The sequence below is a fragment of the Aplysia californica genome, unplaced genomic scaffold (genome assembly GCF_000002075.1).
Source record: "Aplysia californica isolate F4 #8 unplaced genomic scaffold, AplCal3.0 scaffold00221, whole genome shotgun sequence".
NCBI lineage: Eukaryota > Metazoa > Mollusca > Gastropoda > Aplysiida > Aplysiidae > Aplysia > Aplysia californica.
The window spans coordinates 531,474-557,143 of NW_004797491.1; the positions used below are offsets into that span (position 1 = coordinate 531,474).

At 36.9% G+C, this 25,670-nt stretch overlaps 1 protein-coding gene across 1 annotated transcript; it reads right to left on the bottom strand.

Moving 5' to 3' along the window:
- Positions 1 to 10,957: 10,957 nt before the first annotated feature.
- Positions 10,958 to 25,386, bottom strand: LOC101845550 (N-alpha-acetyltransferase 30). The gene is made up of 4 exons (XM_005099655.3): positions 24,077 to 25,386; positions 18,281 to 18,404; positions 16,303 to 16,358; positions 10,958 to 13,043 (listed from the first exon to the last, which is right to left on the bottom strand). The coding sequence occupies exons 1-4, from the start codon at positions 24,965 to 24,967 to the stop codon at positions 12,906 to 12,908; spliced, it is 1,209 nt and encodes a 402-aa protein (XP_005099712.1). The 5' UTR covers positions 24,968 to 25,386; the 3' UTR covers positions 10,958 to 12,905.
- Positions 25,387 to 25,670: the final 284 nt, after the last annotated feature.

The window sequence follows — 25,670 nt, forward strand, 5'->3', positions numbered from 1 at the left end:
TTTTATCCATGGTGTCTAGAGCCAGCTGGCCAGATCTGAGAATCTCTCCGTCCGCGCCCCCCCTTCTCCTTTCTCTGCAATTTTTCAAATGTCTCTTTTTTGATGGGACATGCTTTTTATCATCATGTTTGGATTTTAATTAATGTTACTTAAGGGACTAAAGAAACATGTTTAACAAAACCTTACCTCTCGAAGGCATAAACAGAAGTAGAGTGACAGGATCTGGCCATTTTTCAGACTTCTGTCATAAAATAAGCCTTCCCGAATTTATTATTTTGTAACTGAAACCGTTTGCATTACAGATACATTTTGTGTGAATTCTAATTTGATTTGGATCAATCTGAATTTGGTATTGAAGACATTTTCAGATAATATTAATAAATAAATAGAGGAATATAATTGTGCTCTTCATAAGATTGATAAAATGGGTCTGTATTGACAAGAGGGTATTGCGTATCATTTAAAGTTTTGTTTGCACAATTTTTACTCGTGAATTGATGAGTGAGAACAAGTCCCATAATATCTTTCACCCTAACAGTGTATAATGTATGGCTATTAAGCTTTCATGAAATAAAATAAATAACCATCAAATGAAAGGTGCTAATGGAGTCAAGAAATGTACTTACATTCTTAGGAGAAGTATAAAATAAAGTAACAAAAAAGATTAATGGAAGTGAAAGACTTTATCCCAAGTATGTGGTGCTTATGTTATGTTTGATCCATCTTTCTACTTTTTTTAAATTCCTTACTTATTCTCGTTTTGTTTTTGTGATGTCTTGATAGCAACAGTAGTATGTTGTATTTTATTGATGGACATGTTCCATATTTCTGCTTTAGTCACTGAATTTTCCACGAGCTGAACTCCTCTATAGTTTTTCGTGATCAAATGTTAACATTTGAGAATTGAAATACCACATAGCCAAATCAAAAATCAAAATTATTGCAGACTTCAAATGTAACATGCAACTTAAAATAGGACAATTGTAAGATGAAATGTGCAAAAGAAATTGTTTGATGAAATGCAGACATTGTATTGTAGATTCAAATTTCACTTGAAAGGAATTCAAATGTCATCATATATATTGCAAGCTTAAATTTTTTTTTTAATGGAAAAGGATCCGGGAATTGAAAATATAAACATAATTTAGTTGAACCTGCCATGACGACCACCAAAAAATCCTGTCTGAGATTGCCTGGCAAATCTCACATTGCCCGACACTTTGTCATAAATTTGGTCCCTGACGCTGTGGACAAGCTATTATACATGTAATCCATTCACATTGTTCGTCCCTCCAATGATCATGTTGTGTCATAACTTAAATTGCCCCCTCCACAACTGGAAGGCAAATCATAAGTGAAATTAGAGGTCAATGAGAGGTCATTGTTTAGGCCAACAATGGACGCCAATAAAAACTTGCGTCAGAAATGTCGCTTGTTTGCCGAGTGGTGGCTACCCATTTGTTTGTTTATTATGTCATTCCATCTTCCTTGTCTAACACATTTTGTTTTGTTTTATCCTTGCATGAAATCATAATTTTAAAAAATTAAACTAGTAACAAAAAATCCCACAAAAACCTCACTTTCCCCTCCCCTCTTTCAAAACAAAAAACAACAGCAACAAAATTTTTAACATTTTAAATTGACCTTACGGCAGTCCTGACCCTGCAACAACCTCCAGTTGGGACCTCAGAGTAAATGGTTTGTTTTCTTCATTTTGGTAAACCATTTTCTTCATTTTGATCTGTCCTTTGTATGTCTGCCTCCTGTCTTATTCATGTATGGCCACTTTTCTTTTCGACAATGCGTGGCCGTTTTACACAGGTTCAACTGTATGTAACACATAAGAGGAAAAAAACAGAAGCAAAGCGAACACTTCTATGCATCTCCATGAAATTGTTTCAACTCATTCCCACCTAGATCAACCAATGTGTAAATTTAACCCCCCTATGCCCCCCACATCAACTACTGTCGCATGGCTAGGTGGTCTTGATATTAATTATAAAGGAGTCTCATTCCAATGATGTGAGGGTGACAGTAGGCTTGGCGAGGTCTTTCCGTACCTGCAGCTTTAGTCTATATTTTGATTTGCAGGGTTTAAAAATATTTTGATCATGTATGTCTGTTTTTATAAATGATTTGTGAACAAACGTTTGTTTAATTTTGTATGGAGCTCAGCAATGCCCCTTCTCTTATGAAGAGGGAGTGATTTTGAGAACAGGGTCTTGGATGGGATTGAGTCAAGATAGTGCTCATTGTTTGTATAGTGATAATAGTAGTATTAGTAGGCATCCAACAGAAGCTGTTCTTCATTTGGGCTAATTTTTTAATAGATAGGTAGGCCTTTTGCTGAGAACTTTAGTTGCTTTACCCAACTGTTACATTTGATTTTGCAATGTGGTATTTTAACTGCATGCAGTCACATTTTCGTCCGATTCACCAATGCGGCATTTAAAATAACATTGTGTGTTTTGTTGCAATTAGAATGAGCATTCATTTTGCATTGTGGCATTTGATTACTAATATAATGTAGCATTTGAATCTGCTGTGTTTTACAATGTTCATATTTAGTGAAAATTTATAAGCTCACCGTACCATTGAAACTTTATACACATGTATGAGTATGATGAGTGGAAAATATTTTTCCTTTGTCGTTGATTGACCACAGAGCTTTGAATAGTGAATGGGCATTTGTTCTGCATTTTAAAGTCTTAATTCTGTGGAGTGCTTACTACAGTATGTGAAAGTGAAAGTTGAATAAATATTTTGCAGGCTACTACTATTTATTAAGTTCTGGCCCTTTTTTTGGGGGGGGGGGGGGGAACGGGAGGTTGTTATGGTATTTTTGAAAGATTTGAATTGATGATCAAATTTAGTAGCTGAACAAGCCTCTGGTAGGCCTATACTTTAATATATATGCTTTAAAAAAAATCAATTTGATCAAAAAGGCATCACACAATAGCTATCGTTTGTTTCTTTTTGGTGTATGATTTAACTCTGTCCCGCTTGACCTTCCAAGTGTTGCCAACGAAAAGCCTGTGGCGCCCAGGGCGCGGGGGGGGGGGGGGGGTTTATAATATGAATTCACTATGTTAGTTTTATGTGGAAAATGCTTGAGAATGCAAGCCATGCAAGTTAATGCTATTATAAAGCTATACATTTTCAGAGAGTAAAATGTAAATAGGGAGTCAATCTAATTTGTTACGGAGTTGAAATATTTTGGGATCAGTAATATATCTTAAAATATAGGATAATGGGACTTGAATTTGAATAACTTTCTTTCTGTTATCCCGATAGTGAATATAAAAATATATGGAGAAACCAAAAGATCTTGCAAAACCATAAGCTATACTGATGGCATTTGTATTAGATTTCCTTCATAATCAGTTACAGGTTGTGAGTGGAACCCCAGCTGATGCCATAACACCATGACCCTTGTTTAGAAATAAAGTTCTGCAATGGAAGTTTGCAATCACTGGTGCTGGGTAATTAATAAATTACATAACACAGTGAACCTGTCTAAACTTGAGTTTAACCCTATCCGTACGTCGTGTTTTACTATGGTATCCATACAACGTGAGGAACTCTGTGCCACCAGTAGAGGAAATTTACTCGTTAATCAAATCCGTACGTTTTGCATAGCAGTCTGTCAAAATGATTTTTTGAGAATACTGAAATTTACATAGAGATCTTCACACTAAAAGTATTCTAAAATGGGAAGAATACAACCCCGGGGATACGAAATGACCCCAGGTCGTACGGATAGGGTTAAGTTTGACATATGATTTCGTCGCCTCAGAGAACTATTTTGTACAAAGTTTGTTTAACTTGTTCTATATACTGTATAACATGACTATAATAGCGGCATCCCCTTCAGTAGGACCTTACCCGAATCCCCTTTTTTTGTCTCTATGTAAACTCAAATAACTCTGCTTGGTTTTAACGGGGCAAGGAATTAAAAACCTGAACATGGATACAGCAGGAGAGATCGAGCGAGCTCTAGCTGGGGGAAGGGGGTTGGGGTGGGGGTATGTAAGTGGGCTTCAATCAGGCAGTCTGCGGTGCAGCATTGTGATTGGCCAGTCCAGTGATGAGTGAGGTGGGTCAGGCGGCAGACAGAGATACGTTACGTGAATGACTCCAAAAGTGATGTGCTATAGCCCGAAGCCTAGACTTAGGCTAGGCCAAAAAGACAGTAAAAGAAAATGAGAGCGTGTGGTGTGTGATTTTTCGGTAATTCCCTTTGTATATTGTATTCCTAAACTTTTTTTTTGTAGTGGGAATTTGCCTACAGCGGGATCATCTTCTGAAACTGAAGTAAAAGTCCCGCTATGGCCATTTTCTGCTGTAGATCAATCTATCTATCTACCTATATATATATATATCTATATCTATATATATATAGAGAGAGAGAGAGAGAGTGCACTTTGGACAAAATAGTTCTGAGGCGACGATTAGTTCTGAGTAATCATTAAATATATCGGCGTCTGTGGGGTAACAGTTGGGCGCTTCGCTGTCGCACAGGACTTTGATTTCTGAGAGGAGAAATTTTTTTATCAATATTTTGTATCTGATCTCTTCCTCTCTGATGGGATGTTGTACCCCTCCACTCAGCCTGGGTCGGCCCTGACAGGATAAATTATCAAAATTGTGTCAATGGGGGCGTAAAAACAGAATGAAAATGAAAAAAAATTTTTAAATCTGTAATCACGTACAAAAATTTAGAGAAAAAATAATATCAAACAATCGTTTTGGTTTTTATATAAAAATACATACAAAAATTTACTGTTGTTATTTTATTGTGCATGTTATTACTTTTTTCAAATGTCTTAATTATTAAGACAACCTGATCTTGTTCTTTCCGTCATTTATGTCTGAATTTCTCTTTAGTGTTTGCCTACTGGAAGAATCTGTATGAATATTGTTATTGTTATTATTAGGTCTATTATCATTATTGATAATATATTATCATTATTATTATTATATTTTATGTAAAACTGTCCTGTAGCCTGTAGTACTAATTGTTACAATTACAATTAGTACCAACAACACTCACTCAGGAACCACTAAGTTCATGAAGACTTTTACATTGTTCGTTTTTTTTTTTTACTTAACGAACGTGTTCGCTATGTCACACTAGGTGCGTACTATACAGTATTTCATCTTTCTGCCAGGATTTGGATGACGTATTCCTCCGACTACTCAACCAAGGGCCCAGATTGACTCTTACTCTTATACTCAGGATAAAAGCAGTCTGCAAACTGCCCCTTAATTATGTCAATAGGGATGTAAAAAAACATTATTTACAATCATGTGTGTAGATGTAATGGTACTATGTTACATGTATATCATTATGCCTTACCGAATGTGTTTTTTTTTTTTTTTTAGGTTTTGTACATTTCCGTACAGGTACCAGGTACCCTAAGTTCTGAGTGTTTGTTCGACAGTACCAGTACATGACTGAGTTCTTTGTCATGTACATCCATTTAGTGTATTGTGCATGAAAAATCATGGCATGGAGTGATCAATAAACAATTTTAGACTTACTTTTGGTTTGGCTGTGACGCTTCCTTTTTTCTAGAGTAATTATAGTATAATAGTAATGAACGTGTAGGATGAATGGTCGCTGCACAGCACAGTGTACACGCCAGGCACTTTCCCGAGTGTGACAACATATCAATGGTTAGGGTTTGAAAACCTGCCAACCATAACAAAATTTGATGTGGGTTTCTTTCCCCTCCAATTATATAAATCTTGTACAGTGGAACTCGGATTCAACGAAGTAGCGGGCCTGGCCTTCAATTTTTACATAATATTTATACACACATGTTGCTCTTTACTTTAACTTAACAATTTTTCACTTCTCACTTTCACACCCCATATAAAGGACAATGTGTTGGTTGATATTAAAACGGATCAAATCCATGTAAAAATTTCAGTTGAGCGCGTTGGACTATTGTAAATTTGTAAAGCAAATACAGCACATTGGATATAAAAAAGAAAAGTGATTATCGTCTTTAATTTTAAACTTTAACTTGGAAGTTGACAGGAGTTTAAAATAGTGACAACTTTAATAACAAGTGCAATTGACTGTAATACATGTGTGCTTTTTTTTAAAGCCTCAACTTCGTTTCATCTACGCACCAGGAAAGATGTGTCACTGTTTGCAAGGAACCCATTCCGTTCCTGAATTAAGTGAATTACACATTGCTCTGAGAAAGGGTCTGATGTGGTCTTGCATGTGTACCGTACAGTCCTTTTATTATATATCTAAAATTAAAATATATGCCAATATGAGTGCTCAATTGGACTGAAATCTGATCTGAAGAATGAGCAGGCCACGGATGCAGGAGAGTGATGTTGTTAATCTTACACTATGTACTAATATTACAGTCGCTCAAGGGGTCGGGGTTGTTACGGTAGCACTGTATGTTATATAATATATGTATAATATATACAAAAAATATGGTGACTGATTTAAAAATGAAAGAATTCAGCTTTATCCGTGCAACTTTCTTTTAAAAACAACAACTTCAGATTGTTCAATGCATAAAAGAAAAAATGTTAACGAGGCCAAAATAAATTAAAACTGAAATATCATGGCACATTAGTGAGCACAGTTCATGTTCCTTTATTTCAGCTGAAACGTGACAAATTTCAAAGCGTGCATTTAATCAACAGTCTTGTTTTTGAGTAACACCCTTTCAAAATGAGTGATGTTAAAAATGATGATAAAGATACATCAATAGTAAGATACACTATGGTTACTACATTGTATAAACTATAATAAGCCAAAGTAGAGTCCACTGGCTTGGAGTGTTTGAACTTTAATCTTTATTGACCCCACAAATTAAAAAGCACATTTTCCTAAACATGGCACAACAACCAACCCCAAACCAAAGTGCATCATGGCACGAATGCCACATTAAAAGTGAAAAGTACTTATATTGAAGTACCCCTAGACGAAAAGTGAAAAGTACTCATTGATGTACCCCTAAACGAAGGAGACCTGATATTGTTCAACCTTCAGTATAAATCTTGCACACTGGTGTCATTCTTATAACTTATAGGAATGGGTACAAGTACAAGATTTAATCAGTAAACATATATATGCCCAATTTGAAAAATAACAAAATAAATAAATAAAAGCACAAATACTGCTCGTTAAAAAAAATTAGAAGTTTTAATTGAAAACTATTTTCAGAAAGCCCATCACATTATAACATACTTTATTACTATTGCAGTTTTCATTTTCTTGCGAACAATATTCGTTTTCTCATAAACAACAGGCTTCCCTTTATTTTGGGAGGCATAACTCCATAGAGTTCATATTGACTAAAAACTAAAAATTAAAAAACAATCACCATGATATGCTCATTTTGAGGGAGAGCGTAACTTCCACCTCACATTTCTCCCCTTCGTGAAATTTTTCACAGGGGGTAGGATACGAAATAGGTCCATATATTTTATTTATTTATATATATATATAAGTGCCTCCTTGTTTCATATGCAGGAAGGATATCAAGTTTACCCCCCTTTCATTTCCCATTTGGGTTGAGATGTGACATTAAGAGTTAGATTTAGATTTGTCTGTTTTGTACTTTTTCTTGATCAAAAATATTTTCAAAATTAAATAAAGTCCACGTCACACTGAAAAATGGCAAATAAATAATTCACAACAGACTTCATAAAAACAACAACAATCACAATGTCTAGTATCCAAATTCTTGCTTGACTAGTTAAAGTTAAAGCGCTTTAAGCTTGGTTGTCAGTTTTGATAGGTTGAGAAGAAAAAAAAATTGTGGATTTTCTTTTCTTTCTGTTTACTGATATTTTCTGTAACTATCATATTTGGTTTAGTAAGCAGACCTCACTGTGTATGTCTGGAAAAGTTAAAATTATACCATAAAGAAGTTACTTCATAGAGTAGAAATTGACTTATTAAAATCTGTTTATACTATATACATCTCATTCTGAATACAGGGTGATCCAAAAATAAAACTATAACTACAACTTTTTTCTGAATATCTCGTTGACAAAAATTGTTTTAGAATGCTGTAATTTGGTACAGATATAATATATTCAAAATGAATCAAAAGGAATTTGTCAGAAATAAAATCCACAAAGAAGAAATATTTTGAAAATGGAAATGGCTTAAAGAAAAAAGCACCCAAGAAGACAAAGTTCACCAATCTTCAAAAATCTTGTAAAGGAAGTCATGAAAAGATTGTTTGGCATTTTTCTTTATTTTCTCTTTTACATTTAATGTCTCTGTAACATTTCAACATTTAATTGCCTTTACAGCATTTTAAAAACTAACGTTTTCATTCTGGAATTAAAAGAAGCAGTGCTCTAAATGCCCTCCTTTGGACATGACACATTTTTAACATGTCGTTTGAAATGTTCAACGGCGGCCATGCACAAGGACCGGCTAAACGGTGAGGGTTTAAAGCCACATACACTGTACATATTTAGTATGAAGTGGCTTCTAGAGAGACAATAGGAAGTGGGATGCCCAATAGACAGCATTTTTTAAAAGTTAATATATCCCGCAAGGTGAAAATGGGCTTTGCACTCAACCAGATGCCATCGAGGAAATTATGTTCCCACTTTCCAGACAATCGAAGAATCATGAACACATTGTCATGCTCTGATTCATGTCATTTCCACATAGCGAAGATGAAAAGTGTACAGTCGTAGGTTAAGATCAGCCACGAGAATGCAGACTTTTTGAGGTGTAGGAAAGTCCTAGCTGTAGATCGTCTATGGACAGATGTGTCATGGGATTCGACTACTGAAATGTGCACGCTGGTGGCGTTTAAAGGGCTGCGCATGGTGCGTGTTCGACCTGAAGAGTTATTTTTAAAGCAAATTTTTAGTTCAGGTCCTCTATAGATCGAAACTGACTGAACTTCTCTATTCAGGACACCAAAGTTTTTGACGGCACCTAAGCATTCTCTCCATGCCGTACGCAGAACTTACGAAACATCAGGGATGTTGAGTTTGTGGAGAGGAAATGTTCAATACAAAAAGCTCTCTGCTCTTTACTAAACTTAACCGTAACCATGATCTCAGCAGGCAAACGAAATTGGGGGGAAATAATATCTGCAGACTTCTGTTGACTTGTTAGACTGCTGTAGCTTGCAATGCGGCATGATTGTTGCAACTTTTAGTGGTATGCCTAATGCAAACTGGTGCACCATGCTACAAAACTGGGGACAAGGTTGAAAATGGGTTGTTTTTCAATGTACCATATAGAGCAAAACCATTCAATGGACTTATTTAAAATGAATATTACTAATATTAGACAAATTCCTTTTGGCTTCCAAATATTATGTTCAAATCTGAAATGCAAAACCTCAGTACGGAGGAAGACATTTACAAAACAAGTTGCATAGTTTTCTTCCGGATCACCATGTACATTCTTCAAGCTCACTGTCAAAAGATTATAACAAATTTGACATAAAATTTCTTTTTCTTTCTTCCATCCTCTAGAAAGCAACTCTCCTCCATTATCTTATTCACATCAGCCTTGAATAATGAATGGTAAACATAGAAATTAAGAATCTAAGAAGGTGCGCCAAACCTGTTTGAGTTTACATGAGACAAGTTAAATGTAGTCCTGTCCCAATTTATACAAAAGTAACAAGATGGCGAGCACAGACAATTTTCACACATTACCATGTGAATTCCGAGGGGACCATGAATACTTCCCAAACTTTTAAAAACAAATGTTCTTAACCTTAAAATTGAGCTTTAGAGATGAGTTTCTAACCAAAATGGTTAGAACAGTGAACTCAAGGCATCTAACTTGTCAAAGTAGCCTACACGTATACAGAACACAAAATAGGTACTGTTCCAAAATACAAATCTAGGAACATTTTTGCTGAGTAATGATTGTGCTCACAAGTTTGTATACAGTCAGGCACAGATAACCAGTTTTCATAAAACTCGAAATCATGAATAGCTTGTACAATATGCCATTCTCAAACTCAAAATCTGGGATAGCTCATACAGTATGCAGTTCCCCGACTGAACTGCTATAAAATTTTTGTTAATGTATTGGCAAAACTGTTATCTTAAACACCGGAATGAACTTGTTGAACAGCTCACCTTCGAAAAACCAGGATCAAATTTTTTTTCTCAAACACAACTGTCTCGAATTCAAATTGACCTGATCCCACGATGGAAAACAACACCCAACTTCATCAACAGTATCACGTTACATGAGCCCACCAGGCTCGCATGATACACACACCTGCTGATATCAAGACGCATCATCGCACATTACCACCTGTTGAATCTAAGCATGTGAGGATGAGTAGGCCTACTGGATGGTGGAATTGGAATGCGAATAAAGATAGGATAGACAGTAGACAGTGTGGTATTGCATTAGGCGCTTTGGTGTGTGAATTAAGTTTGTGTACACGTGTGTATGTGTTTGTGTGTGTGTGTGTGTGTGTGTGTGTGTGTGTGTGTGTGTGTGTATGTGTTTGAATGTGGCTTGCACTCATATATATATAATTATAATCACTGGCTACTCAAAAAGATAATGAATGTCACAGAAAGTCAAGCAAATTAAGCGATGGAACTTTTAGTTTAGTTTTAGAAAGAGTTTTTTACAGCACTTGCAACACAGATAGGTCAAGGTAATTTAAGTGCTAAAGATCAGAAATAACAGGTATTACGACTAATGAATAACATAAAAAGAAAAGAAGGAGGAGAGATATTTAAGGACAACAGATGTTTGATATGACAGATGGAGCAACCCACACCAGAGCAACCCCAAACCACTGACAATGTGAAACTTAGGAATCCATTTTATGAGTGATACAATTTACACCCTTCAAGCAAAGAACAACAGACAATGAAGTGTGACTTCAATACTTTGCCACCTTTGTAGACACAATGTGGTAACAAAACATAACAACGATAACATCAGAACAACTCAAACAAATGATTGAAGCCATAAACATTCAAGTTTATTTTTTTAGCATTAATTGTTCAACACTGCCTGTAAAGCAAATCAATAACTTTGTATGTGATGGCACCCAAATCTTATTATCCTGCGATACATACATATATTTTTGTAAGCGTATGACAGTTGTCGTTGAATTTTATTTTGAGAAAACATTATAACCATCACTAAACTGATAAAAACCTAAAAAATAATACCCCAATAAATAGAGTTAAAAAATCCTTGCATTTAAAAAAATCCAACAACTAGGCTGAACATGACATCAGCAAATCTTTAAAACACTTATGCCCTCAAGTCATGTAAAAAAAAAAGAAGGTATTTTTTCCCCCTAATTGAGACTTTTTCTCAGTTTGCCACCCTGGCAACAGGGCTAGTAAATGCCTGGTCTGGACTTTTACGCAACTGAAGCTACATCAAACATCTCAACTTATACAGGCAGACATAAATCATTAAATGCTCTTCAAAACTTGAGTCACAAAATGTTTAGTTTAGGGTTGGTTTCATGGAATTTTCTCAAAAAGAGAAGGTGAATTTAAAAACATTTTTCCTAAGCTTCAACGTAACAAACCATCTCATCTTCATGGACAACTAATCACTTTAAAACCTACAGGAGCAACAGGTTGTTGATTCCTACAGTACAATATGCAAAGTGTAAGAGAAGAGATTTCATTATAAGCAAACAAATCAATCTAGTTACATGCATAGTCACCAGCTGAAGCTATGAAACGTCCCCCTTCATCCGCTCATGAAGGCAATATTAATTAAACAATGCTCATGTGAACAGTGCAACATTTCAGTAATATGAAACTTATTGAGCTTAGTCCCTCTCTGCATTTCAACTTTACAACAAATGACAAGTTTCTTTTTAAAAAGAAAGTAAACTTGTGCGCAGCTCCCTCTCACATCATGACCTTGGCTTCCTTGAAATTTTACTGACCCCAACAATTTTGCACCCATTTGACCATTTTCAAATTTCTAAGTGAAAAAAATTATCACTGAACATCAAAACTCACTCAATACATGACATGTAAAGACCCAATCAAAAGAAAAGCGCCTACTAAGTCGATGTAATCCACGGAAACGCATTTCCTAATTGTGAAGAACAGTGAAGCTCATTTTGGCAGCATCTCTTCAGAATGAAGTTGAACACCTCTGCTCATTACGTTCATACTTTGCTATCCTCCCCTCAGTTCATACTGTCACATTTTCCTTTGGCCAGCTGCCTGTCTGTGGCTTTCCTTTCACTGACGTAAACAAACAATCATGCCATCCCATTGGTCTATCCCTATCGATTCCCACCCACGTGATAAATTAACCCCCCCACCATCCCACGCTCACTTAAGACCACGTAGCCCCAAGTATTACTTGTACCCCCAGCTTCAAGATATTAGTGATGCTTAAAATTCTTCTTCTCCCCGCAACCCAAATCACACACACAAAACTGTCACCCTCTAACTCTAACCCCTAGCTTTGTTACTTCCTAACTAGCTGATCAGCACAACTCTATACTACACTACATTACATATGCGCATATTCCATCAATTGCTGAACATAGTCAGATCTGTCATCAGTCATGATTTATTGGCGTTGGTGCAAGGTCGGACCAAATGCTGACAGGATACATCCTTTGTCGTTTCCTGTGACTCTCTATATCTCAACATTTGCTTACCATGAGCAAATTTTCATTTCTCAGCACCACTGCATTTCATTAACCACAGAACACTGGCTATTACTAGAGGAACTTGTGGGCATCAGGCAGGGATGATTTTAAAAATAAAGACAAAACAAACAAGGAAAAAAAAAAAAGAAAAGAAAAGAAAAACCATGGAAATATACCATTAGAGTGAAATTTTCAAAGTATCCATTAATACTACACATTTCAGCCACAGTTGCATAATGACTCATTCATCCTCACCTTGATTCATTACTGTTACCGCAACCACAATTTCAATCTCAGGGCATCCACACCATTTAAATAATAACGAAACAATCTCTTGTCCCGCACAAACCCAAGGTTTTCGTACAAGTGGAGAGCACCTTGGTTTGTGATTTCCGTTTCTAAAACAACCTGTAGATAAATGCAAAAAAACAAAAACATTACTAACAACATAAAACTCGTTTTCCAGTCAAAATTTCACTATGCTAGAACTGGTAATAAAAAAAAATGAATTGCAGTGATGTTAGTACATGCACAAATTTTTGGTTTCGAGAAATATCACCATGAAGGCTCAAATTCTAATCAAACAGCATAAACACTGCTGTTGAGCACTTTAGCTCTGAACATGATAATTTCAGGCCTGGTCCTCAGTTTCAAGTTTTCAGCAATTTGGGTAACATACATTGTGCTGAATTTATACATTACATTATATATTCTAAAATTATCATTGGCATGTCCGAACCCTTTTATATTTTTCAAAAATACATATCGTCCTGTCGTAGTCAAAACATTTTACACCAAATTTTTTCAATAATTTTTTATTCCCTTAACCCTTCCAGACCCATGCTCCTATATCTTCAGCAGCGCGTGTACCTCCCACTGTCCCAAGATCGAATATTCTCTGTTTCGGGGTATACTGAATTTATGCCTTTTTTTTCCAAATTAACAAACTAATTAAACTTTAACTTTCATAATATTTGTTCATTTACCTTTAAACATTGTTATATTTTATTATCTAAACCTCATTACATCATATTACATCACTTTTTTAGAATACATGCCTCTATTTTTGAAATACTGCTGCACTGGCTGGAACTGGGGTTAGGAAGTGCACAAAATGGCTGGGGCTGGAACGGTTAAAAGGCAAAGAAATGTCTCTAACACAAGGAGACATCATTTAGAGTGATGCTAAGTCAGCACTTTTACAGTACGACTACCACAAGGACGATATGTGGCCGGTCCAAAAAGTGTGGTGAATATGGCCATTGCACATTAACAATATATTGTATATGAATCTTAATAAAACATTTGCACATTATTCAGTAAACTTTACAACCCTCAATTTCAACGCTCAAAAAAGGCTGATGATATCTTTCATAGTAACTTATAAAATAATACATGTACATATGTGTGTGTGCCTGGTGAAAGGGACCACATGTCGCATTTTCTCAAACCGAGATATCAGGCTTCAAAGGTCAAAAATTTTTGACAAAAACTAAGTTCCATTAAAAATGGATTCTTCAGCCATTTATTTATTGATATTTACAAGGATTTGGCTTATTTTGACTTTAAAATACATTTTAAAAGGTGTTTTTTAACCCGAGGTATATTGCATAATCCCAAAAAATGCGTGAGGAAACTGGCTTTCAAGGTAAACACTGCGGATGGTTTCTCTTGTCCATTCATAAAGTTGACCCAATCACATTGTATACTAAAATTTAGGTAATTCTCTCTGCTCTCCAATGGCAGGTAGTGCGCATGAATATCTAGAACATGTAAACAAAGCGAAACTTTGCGCATCCATACCCTTTTGTTTCTTTGGAGAACAAACTTGTATCGCCTATTTCTGCCCTGTGCAAACCGTATTTCTTGAAATTCCTGTTCAATGTGGTGGTGAATTTGTTTTGAAGACGTAATATAAACACTTTGAAGCTGTTCTTTTATTGTAGAGCTGCTTTTTAAAGTTAGTTTGTGAGAAGTGACTGTGTTGTCAGGTCGTCTCGAGGGACAACAACACGGCGGAGCTGCCAGCTGTTACTACTACCGGTACTGTTAGTAGTAGATCTAGTACTAGACCTAGATCTAGTACTGCTATTCGTGAGCAGGAAATTGTGTCTCTTCTCAATTCTCTTAGACGCATTGGAATGTCAGAATGGCAACTGAAGAAGACATTAGAGATGTAATATGCGATTATTTCGTTTCTGACGTCGATTTGGTAGAAGAGGAAGAAGATGAGTTCGATCTGTGGTACTGTGGTGCCATCGCCAGTTCCAGACCCCGCACTTGAAGCAGAACCAAGCGAAGGAGGTAAAGATTAACAACAACAAAAACAACAGTGATAATAGAAATAGATTTAGATTTAGCAATCTAATAATTATTTATTATAATGATAATTAATAGTAATAATTACCATTACGCTGTTCTTTCTTGATAAACCTAGATCTAGATCTAGTTTAGATCTAGCTTACTCATAGTAGTGCATTTTTGTTTTCTTAATTCTAAATGTATGCAAAACAAAATTTCATTCATTCCTGGGAGAGTCTGGGTTCAAAGATCTGGATATGTGGCAATCTTGTTAAGTGGGTAAGGAACAAAAAGTTTTCCTCTGACCCTGATGATTGATCGTGTTAAGTTCCCTAGTTACTGTGGTGAAGATACTTTTTTTGCCAGTGTGTGTTGCAGGAGATGAAGGGGGAGGGAGGGGGGTATCAAGTTTTTAAACAAAACAATAATAATTATGAACATGATTTAACAACATTATATTTCAGCAACAGCAAAACCTTTTTACTAGAATGGTGACTTGTTATGAAAAAAGGGTGTTCTGTTTTTGTTTTTTCTGCAGAAACAGAGGTGAAACTTTAGAGCCGTTTTTCTCAAAACTTTGTTTCCGTACCCTGCCTTACAAAATCGCCCATATCTCAAAAACTACTAAAGATATCTTCAAAATTTAAAAAGCACATTGTTCAGAAATGAATTCTGTACAAGAAAATGCCAAAAAACGGGATTTTTCAAAATGCGACATGTGGTCCCTTTCACCAGGCACACACACATATATTATATTCATTAAAAAAGTGTAAGTATTTAACACCCCCATCAACACAATGTGTCTCATTCAGGAGGCAAGCTACTTTGACCCCGCCTGTCACTATCAGGGCCAGCCTGAGCTGATAAGGACACAGAAGCACCCCAGCAAACCGGCAGAGATATTTCATTAAAAAAACCCTCCTTGAAAAAAATCTGATCGAAAGATTGCAGCCAATCTTGGACGTCTGAGATCAAAGTCTGTTTTTTGTTTTAGTAAGAGTTTCACAGCACTTGAAACACAATAAGGCCATATCAGTGCCGAAGATTGGAGGCGTTACATGAGAGAAACCAACCCAAGAAGGGAGATATAAGGATCACAGATGTTTGATAGAAAAGAAGGGGCAAACCAAACAAGAGCACCCATCAACCATCTGCGACCAAAGTCTGAGGGAGAAGGGTCAAGTCTGTGTAAAGGATCTGACAATACCTTCCAGCTATTTCTCCAGTCTTTTGTGAGATTCGAGACAAGAGGAGAGTAGGTTTTTCATGTAAGAGAACAATGCCCATGCTCAGACCATTTCAGTCAGTTGTTATGGAACCCCACGAGCTGACACTTAAAGATTCCCAGCTGCTCATTAGGATTTACCTCATCACAGTCATCTCTTATCATTGCTTGGATAGCCTTAGTGACCAATGTAGAACCTGAAACAAAAATCAGATACAGGGATGATATTATTATTATGTGTGTATAGTACAACTATTATATATATTATATGATAGTAATAGTGAAAATGGGAAACCCACTTATTAAATGAGACTTGAAATTTTATTTCAACTACAACGCCATGGTAACATTCAAGAATCATTTAACTCTACAATTGCCAATCAATTTATATTCCATTTCATATACTTGAAAGAGCAGAAACTGGACAAAAATGCAGATGTTGTGATCATATTATTTTGAAATCCAAGGGGAATTCTGTAGAAATGATTGAAACCCAATATTAATCAAATTTAACACACACACACACACACAAATAAAAAATAGACATTAAAAAAAGGCTTCATGATGAATATCTTATTTACGATGAGAAAGCTGACATACTGGCCAGAGCAGCTGTAGTGAGGAGAGGAAAGCAAGCAATTTGAGATCAGCTTTACCCTTCCACAGAATGATTCGAATGCATCTGTGTGTGTTACAACAGAGCGGTCTGTTTGCAACTCCACAACTTTCAACATCATGAAGAAGTCACAGCTCGTGGAAAGACCACGAAAACTTCAGGGATTAACGGAAGATTTTGTTATCACCTTTAGATGAACAACAAATTAGCACAGAAGGTTCCAAAACCTCTGATTTTACTTTATCTGTTCCCCCCAGTATTTCAAGTATTACTAATTCCCTTTAGAAATCTCCAATTGACGTACCAGTCTATAGAGTTCACACTTTTCATTTAGCATCAGCAAAGGGTAAGGAGCAATACTAGTGAAAATATGTATTTTCTGATACAAACACTTTTTTTCCTGTACCCTGACCCTCAAAATGTATTCATTAATTATGTTCTTACATGATTCTTATACTTATCAGCTATGTAAATAGCCAAAAGAAACAAAACAAATCTCAAGCAGAGACAAGCAGAAACAAAGGATGCAAAACAAAACAAAAAAACACAAGAGGAAAGCACAAAGAAAGCAAAAATAAAGAACCTGGGAAGAGTTAAATTTGACTAAAACTTCCATTGCAGACACAATCTTCTTTTCCAAAATTACGATTCAGATAAGTCAAATTTGAAGCCTCAGCAATGAACTGTCGTTCTTCCTTTCTGGGATTATTCAAAGTCAATATTTTTCCTATTAGGAATTAATGAATTAATCTTCTTTTTTTTTTGGTAGAATACGTTTTCCAATGGCATTTCCTTAACGGGATGACCTCCAGCAGTAGTATGAGTAGAAAATTTTCAAAAAAATACACTCTCTTGGGCATTTGGAGGTAACAGTAAAAACCCTCCACATAGGATTGTACAGCATAGTTCAAACAAAATGATGCCATGCTGCATATTTCACAAGCTGCTTTAGCTTCTTTGCTTTAGAAACTTCAAAAGGATTCCCATTCACCAAGGAAACTGCAATTTATGAGGCACTTTTGGCACGACTCGAACCCTCTGGATTTTTTCTCTGCAACTTCTCAAAGAATTACATCTGTCAAAACACTATAAAACTAAATAAAACTGTTTGAAAGGGATCAGTATACAACAGGTTGTGCCACTACCAGTGAACATGTGACTCCTCAAAGACGAGAGGGGCTAGTGTTAAAGGTAATGAAGCACCAGAGGCATTTGTTCAAGAGAATGCACCCATCAAAAAATGTATTCTAATAATCATCAAAAACTTAATCACAGAACTGAAGAACGATCCACCTTTGATGCTTCAAATTTGACACATTCAAAAACAATAGTTGAACATTTGGGTTCTAATGTTAAATCTGCCATACAGAAAACATTGCAACTTGCTTCCCTAAATGGCAGAAATCATGTTCTGTAAAAAAAAGTGGAAACTGCAGAGGAAGTTCTATTCAAATTTTAAATGGTTCTCATGTCTTTCTACATGCCTGTACTTCAAGTAATTACCTATCTGCCTCCGTCTGTATTCTGAATCAACAGCCAGCATGGCAATGTAACCTCTCCTTACCATCTTTTTATGCAAGTCCAATTTACACACAATAGCCCCAACACATTTGTTATCTGCTACAGCCTGTAGAAGAATAAAAGAAACACAATCACAATGTCAATAGTCAAAGATTCATTCATAATGATGAGATCTGGCACATTATAATATAAGGTTGTTGGTGCATTCCCAGCAACTGAACATATTCAAAACCAGTTGAAACTGATTTCAAGCACAAAACTTGTGTATAAATATATTTCATTAAACAGATGACAGTTCCTTTGTATGATTGCTATTCTGTCTTTAACAAATCAACTAATACATTTTATACACATTATTCTGATGGGTAACCACTGTAGCATACCACTTGAACAAGAAGTGGGTGTGCTGTGAAAAAAAGTTGAGTTTCAGAAAAGACGAGCACACCAGCACTACAATAGCCATTCATTCAGAACAGGAGAACAGTAAGACACACAGACAGAAATAACAGACGGAAAGAAAAAGATGTAATCTACCAGTGTTACCCATCAATCACAATCTGTGAAAAAAGCTTTAAGAACAAAATGAATGGATGTTTGAGAACCATGATAAGGTAATTTTCAAGATACAAGCTTAGAAGTCAGGAAAAAGAGGGATGTTAAGCAAATATGAATTATATTCTCATCACTCAGACTTCAGTAAAGGGCATCCTATGATTACTATGAACAAGATCAGAATAATCTTCTCTTACTTATAACTTTAAATATATTATGAAATCAAGAGGGAGACATGATCTGAACACCACACACTCACCCATTTGACTGGCCATAAATATCAATTTAATGCAGTAATTTGTAATCATCCAATCTTACGTTATCATTATGTTTTGAATCATTCTTCCAATAAAAATGATAATAATAATATAACACAATAAGATCACTTCTAAATAACACCCACTTTCTCACCAGGTGGCTCTAGATGTTTCATCGGTTGAGTTGCAAATGCCATGCTTGTAACAAATTTCATATTGTTTTTTTCATAGATGATACACCTACATGATCCTAAGCTTTCAGTCTGCAATTTGAGCTGCAGATTCTGCATTGTGCTTTCTCTTCAATTTTGTCGGCTTGCTTAAATACATGCCTAACAGTTTAAGTCAAACAGAACAGACAAAAGAGCAGAGTACAGCACACAGTTCATTACATGTTCTGCATTAGGATGGAGAAGTGAAAAAACAAAGCATGTGATGTCATGAAGCACATCACATATTACACGCTCACATGAAGGGCCTCAGATGTTGATTGACATAATAAATTAGCTTCACAGGTAGTAGAGATCCTGTGAAAAAAATACACATTTTTGCTCTTAATCTTGTCACTATAGAGCGTAATAATAAAATAAAATAATATATATATGCCAAATGATGAGTGAGAAAAATGAAGGCAAACAGAGCACTGACAATGCCTCTCTCTGGTCCGCAATAAACACACATCATGTGTGCTCTTATCTTTTTCTTCTGTTTCACTCTCTTAAAGAACATAGAATCTAAAGGACTCGATGCATTGCATTATTTGCTGGTTGCCAGAGTAGGAACCGTACAAAGAGAGGAAGGTAGAGAAGGAGAAGGGAGGACAACATTACAGAGTGGACAGGAAAGACTATGGGTGACAATCTGAGGAAAGCAGAGGATAAAAATAGATGGCGAGAGCTGGTTTTCAGATGCAGTGGTGCCCCCACGATTGCCCCAACCACAGGATAGAAGAAGAAAAAGAAGTGAAGATTCAGACAACATAATAACCCTCAATTTTTTAAAACAAATTAGTAGAAGAAGGAGCATGTTAGTTTTCTTACAAAGCCAAGAAAAAATATCAGAGTCCGATTATTTTCTTTCGGAAAACCGCTTTTTTCAGCCATGTTCTTTTCTTTAGCAAACTCCACTGTATTCCAAGTCCAAGTGTATGTTCTACTGTTCTGACAAAACAACAAATATATACACAAATTGACAATCAGCGTGGCCGCACATCACTCAACTGCCACCAGTGGCGAATTCAAGATGGTAATATCATATTATGAGACGAAACAGAAAACACTGGTTATTAGAAATACTATAAGTACATTAAATCAACCTCATTATACTGCCAGACTCCCTTACCACCAAGTTTTGAAATGTACAAAAAGGAACTCAATTTATTGAAAATAGCGGGAGCATAAAAATGCGATTTTATGCAATGAACATCGCCTTCACATCACCATCCGCCAATTACCTGATACAGTCTATAAATTAAAGTAATGAATGTCAATTTTCCCCATACTGCCAGCAAATGGCTGTCAAAGGTCCACTACACACAGTACAGGAAGCGGGTAAAATACATTGCCAGTTCATCAGCCTGACGACCTCAAGGCTTGTGGGCAAATGAAGCTTTTATGTGAGAGCTCACATTCATTTAAGTTGATGTGACAAATCAAACGCAGCCCAAGGACTGACAGACACAGGGCAGAAAAGTGTATTTATATAATACAGGACAAGTACAAGGACTGTGACACATTACAGTAGAATATGACTATAACAGGACTTTCAAATGTAGACTGTAGGCTAGTTCCCGCTATAGGAATGCAAAGGGGAATTTTACAGAAAAATCACCCACCACACGCTCTCCTTTTCTTTTACGTTAGGCCTAGCCTAGGCCTAGGGCTATGCCACATCACTTTTGGAGTAGCTAACGTAATGTGCCTCCCGCACCATCTTTCTCTGCCGTCTGCCCTACCTCACTTATCACTGGACTTGCCAATCACAACGCCACAACGTTGACTGCCTGTTTGGAGCCCACCTACAGCCCCACATCCCCTTCCTCCCTCAGCTAGAACTCGATCAATCGATCTCTCCAGCCCGGGACATCAGTGCTTTCTTGTCGTATCTCCATTTTTTTTAAACATTGAAAGTATGACTTCTTCTTAAGGACACTCTTTGTATGAGCTGTTCCACTGAAAATTTAAATTTAAAAAAGCACTGAGGTCACGCGCCGTATCCAAGTTCGGGCTTTTCCTTGCTCCATCAAACCCAAGCACAGTCAAGTGAGTTTAGATAGATACAAAAAAGGGGGATTCCGGTAAGGTCCCTGCAGCGGGTGCCGCTATAGTCATGTTCTACGGTACCACCTTTTGATCTGGCAGAAATTTATTTAAATTTTACGTGAAGTTGAGAGAGTGATTATAATTTGTACACACACACACAAACGGAGAGAGAGAGAGAGAGAGAGAGAGAGAGAGAGAGAGAGAGAGAGAGAGAGACTTAAAAAATAGATATACCACATGTTCATGTGTAAATCACCAACAAAAAGACTTTTCAGACATATCACACAATCATTTATCTCGACTTTTCGAAGTCAACGCTACAGTATTTAGAACCCTAAACCACGTCCACTGGCCCAAGCTTCATGCCTGCCCAGAGAGTAGTGGTACAACAAGGTGTTTGACTGTAGTGATCATTTGAGCTAAATAAATGGGGTTCAAACCACTTCGATACAGATAAAGGTGAACATAAGAGTCAAGACACCAGCATGCAAAGAATGTTGAGATAGTTGGGAGTGGTAGCTTGGTAAGTCACACAGCTGATTGCTCTTCCTTACATATATAACTATCACCAAAGGTGTGCTCTTTTATATTTATTTGTTCACATAACCATGCACTCCGCGTAAACGCACACACAGGAGCCCTCATCATTTTATTTAGTAGAGGTTTTACAGCGCTCGCAATTGCATATAAAAGGTCAATGAGCGCCAGAGGGTGGATGCCAACAGAGAAGTCTTTACAGGGTATCTGTCTTGCTCTGCTCACCTCTCTAGCTTTAACAGCACAAGAGTCAAGAGTGTGACAAACATATTAAAATAGAGGGAAAATAACGATAGTAACGATTAGGAAAGAAAAAGCAACTGTTCCCTGTTGTAGTCCAGGCACAGTTATGGGCATGACATTGTAGTTGAACAGCCTTTACAATTCTACTGTGCATAAATAAGAACAAGAAAAGTCCCTCATTTGGGAATGGCCTAAAGACACTTCAGTCAGTGGCACTGCCCCGGGGGAGAAGGAGCCCTCAGGATCATCATGCGTTTAGTTTAGGTGGAGACTACTAAATTGTAATGTGTACAAGAAATAAAGTCTGGTAAATTTTCACTTTCATTCCCGCACACAAATGCACTGCCATGGGGGTCAAACTGCTGTATTTTATTTTTTCTGTAGCAGATCACACATAGCCACTAAAACTGTCGTAAACCAATCATTTTCAAGAAAATGTCAAACTAACCGATATTAAATCCCATAGGTTAAAACGGGGGGGGGGGCGCCCCCTTGTAACCCCCAGATTTTTTTTAACTTCACGGGGGAAGGCCCCCCTGAAACCCTCTGATTGGTCCAAAGCGCGGAAATTAGGCTTAGCATATATACACGTATGATTAGCTCAAATAAAAACCATCAAATATTTCAAAAACTTAATTTGCAACTCAAATGAAGTCGATTTTCATTCAGCTTCAGTGCATCAATAAGTAGGAAATGAAGTGGCCATAATGCGTACGGTCCTACACTTCACATAAAAGCAGGCTTTGTGGGCGACATATTTATAAACTATCAAACCGGACACTACAAATGGACAAATTAAACCCTGGAAGGCGTGAGCCCGGCTACCCGGGAAGCGCCTGACTTCTTTGACCGGGAAGCACACAGACCCTATAACAATATAGGGCATAGACGCTGACCCTTTTCAATGGAAAATTTCAGATTCCTTATATATGGAAAATGACATAGATCTAGTAAATTACAGGTCAAAGTTTTAAAAATAGAGACCAATGACTTTGCAAGTTATATGAATCTTGACCTCGTAGAGCGTCTCTTGGCCAAGATATTGATTGATAATGTGAAGCGGTCCAGCTGAGCGATTATCAAGGCCGAGAGCATACACCTAATTAGAGCAGGGTCGTATGCAGGGAGAGCCGCACGCATAGCCACGAGGCTATGCGTACATAGAGTAGTGCACATTCATAGCCACAGGCAAGCAGAAAATGGACACTTAGAGTACCTATGTGCGGGACGGGAGGGAAAGTAAAAGAATACCACAAAATTTATGCTGCTCCTGTTCCGCATTTTTTCAGTTGTCCTGCCCACTCTGAAAAAAAAATGGTGGCCCTCACGGAAGGCCTCTACAGCCTTTTAGACTGAAGTATCTGAACAACTTTGTACGATGTTATATGTGTGGCATCGTGGTGAAATCAGGCGCTCATCAAAATAATGAAATCAGAGAAATCTGCATTTTTCAGTCAGCTCGGTCATTTTTTTCTAATTTTTGTTACTTGGCTCAACACCTTTTACGTCCATATTAACACATTTCCATGTGAATTTTACTGGAAAACGATTAGAGGTTACAAAATATTTCATTTCCAGTTTTAAAAGACTCTCAAGCTGCTGAAATTACCAAACTTTGGTGGCCATTTTCTTGCATATTTTACCTCTGAAACCAGGCGACCCCCACCTCTTTCAATTGCAAAAATATCTGAACTTCTATTCAAGATAGATGGGTATTTTTTTCATTGAAAGCAAGGCAAATGAAGCTTTCAGATGATACTATTAACTCCACATGCCCATAAATTGACAAGCGCCTGATTCCACCGCATCATGACACATAGCCTAGAGCTAGCTGGGATAGCTCTGAAATTACAGAAAGTACACATGATCAATATTTTTAATAATAACATTTTTATCTGACTGAAAGATTTTTAAACATAATCACTCACCAAGAAGCATAATTTCGGCCAGTTGTGAATAAAATATCTGTAGGTATATATTGAATATGGCTCCGACAAATCTTTTGTAATAAGTCTCATTATGTCTGGCATTTGTCTTTCCGATCCATAAACAATGTATGTGATACCGTTTATAATGCTGTTTGATGAAACAGTATGTTGATCTCCATCTAAGGAAGTTTTTTCAAGCTGCCCCAATAGATCATCAACTTCATCTCTGTTCACACAGGCACTTGTTTCTTCAGTTGACAGTCCTACAGTTGCTTTGACTCCTTTATCACAGGAAACTTCTACATCTTTACTTTCACGGTCAAGCACATTTATAGACTCATAATTCTGACTCTGAGAACAAGAATGGGACCTTCCTTCTTGTGTGTTGTCAACATTATCACTGCTGCTACATTCATTCAACAGATGTTTTGATATCCCATTATCTCCTATTATATGGGTGGCATGTGTAAGCCCATTTAGCCTTTCAGAACACTTGGCTTTGTCACTGATCTCACAGCAAGAGTTAGAGTTTGTACTGCCATCTGTGGGACCCAAACCTCCCTCTGAATCTGTGGTCCCATCCCCAGAATCTTGTTCACTTCGAACTAAAACAGGATCAAGGCCTGGATGATGTGGAGCGGCTGAAGACCCATTTTCCAAAACACAATCAGAACAGCTGGTTTCCTCGTCATTACTTTTAACAATACTGCATTGGATGTTCAGTGGGCTTTGGATAGTTGAACCCTTCGACACAGAGGGAGGGTTAGGGACAGACGTTGGCACAACGAAAGCAGCCACAGGTCGAGAAGGGGTAGTGCTCGAGCAGCAGGTCGAACACTGCGAAACGCTGGCTGCTGAACTTGCAATAGGTACAGGGACCTTGTCTGTCATTATTGGTTTAAGCGAGACGTTTTGGGTGTACTACTCTTCTCTCAATAATACAATTAATAGGTAACTTTCACTCCACTCCAATCCACTTTGAAGGGTAACGTGTCCGTATCTTTCGTTTTCACAAGTTCATCACTGTTTCCATCATGAAACTGTTGAAATCTGCGCATGACTACAGTGGCTTATCTGTTTCCTGTGCCAGCCTGAAGTTTGAATCTAATGGTGTTGCTTGACTATGAACCAAGAAAATTAAATACCAAATTAACAACTCTGTGATCATATTATTTTAATAACTCCTTTGGACATTGCTGACTCAAAAAGTACTTTAAATTGAACATACTTTACTTCAAAGTGCATATTAAAGGTTTTGATTGTCACAGTTTGATTTTGGAAAAAAAACTTTGCCCTTGTATTTTTGCAGGTAGGCCAAGGCCTCTTGTTTCTTGGCCTTTGGGCTTTTTTTGGGGGGGGGATCAAGAATCTAAATCTAGATCTAGTCTAGATCTAGATATAGAGGTAAGCCGATATAGATCTAGACTAGAGTCTAGCCTGCCTTGGCCAGCCTGATAATGTTATTGAATGTTAAACACACCCCTTTCCTTCTATTAGTTCTTATGATAATGTTGGGAAACTTCGAAAAAAAAGGAGAGGGTTCAAAGAAATTCGAATAGAATAAATTATCGATCTGAAAAAGTGTTAAATAAAA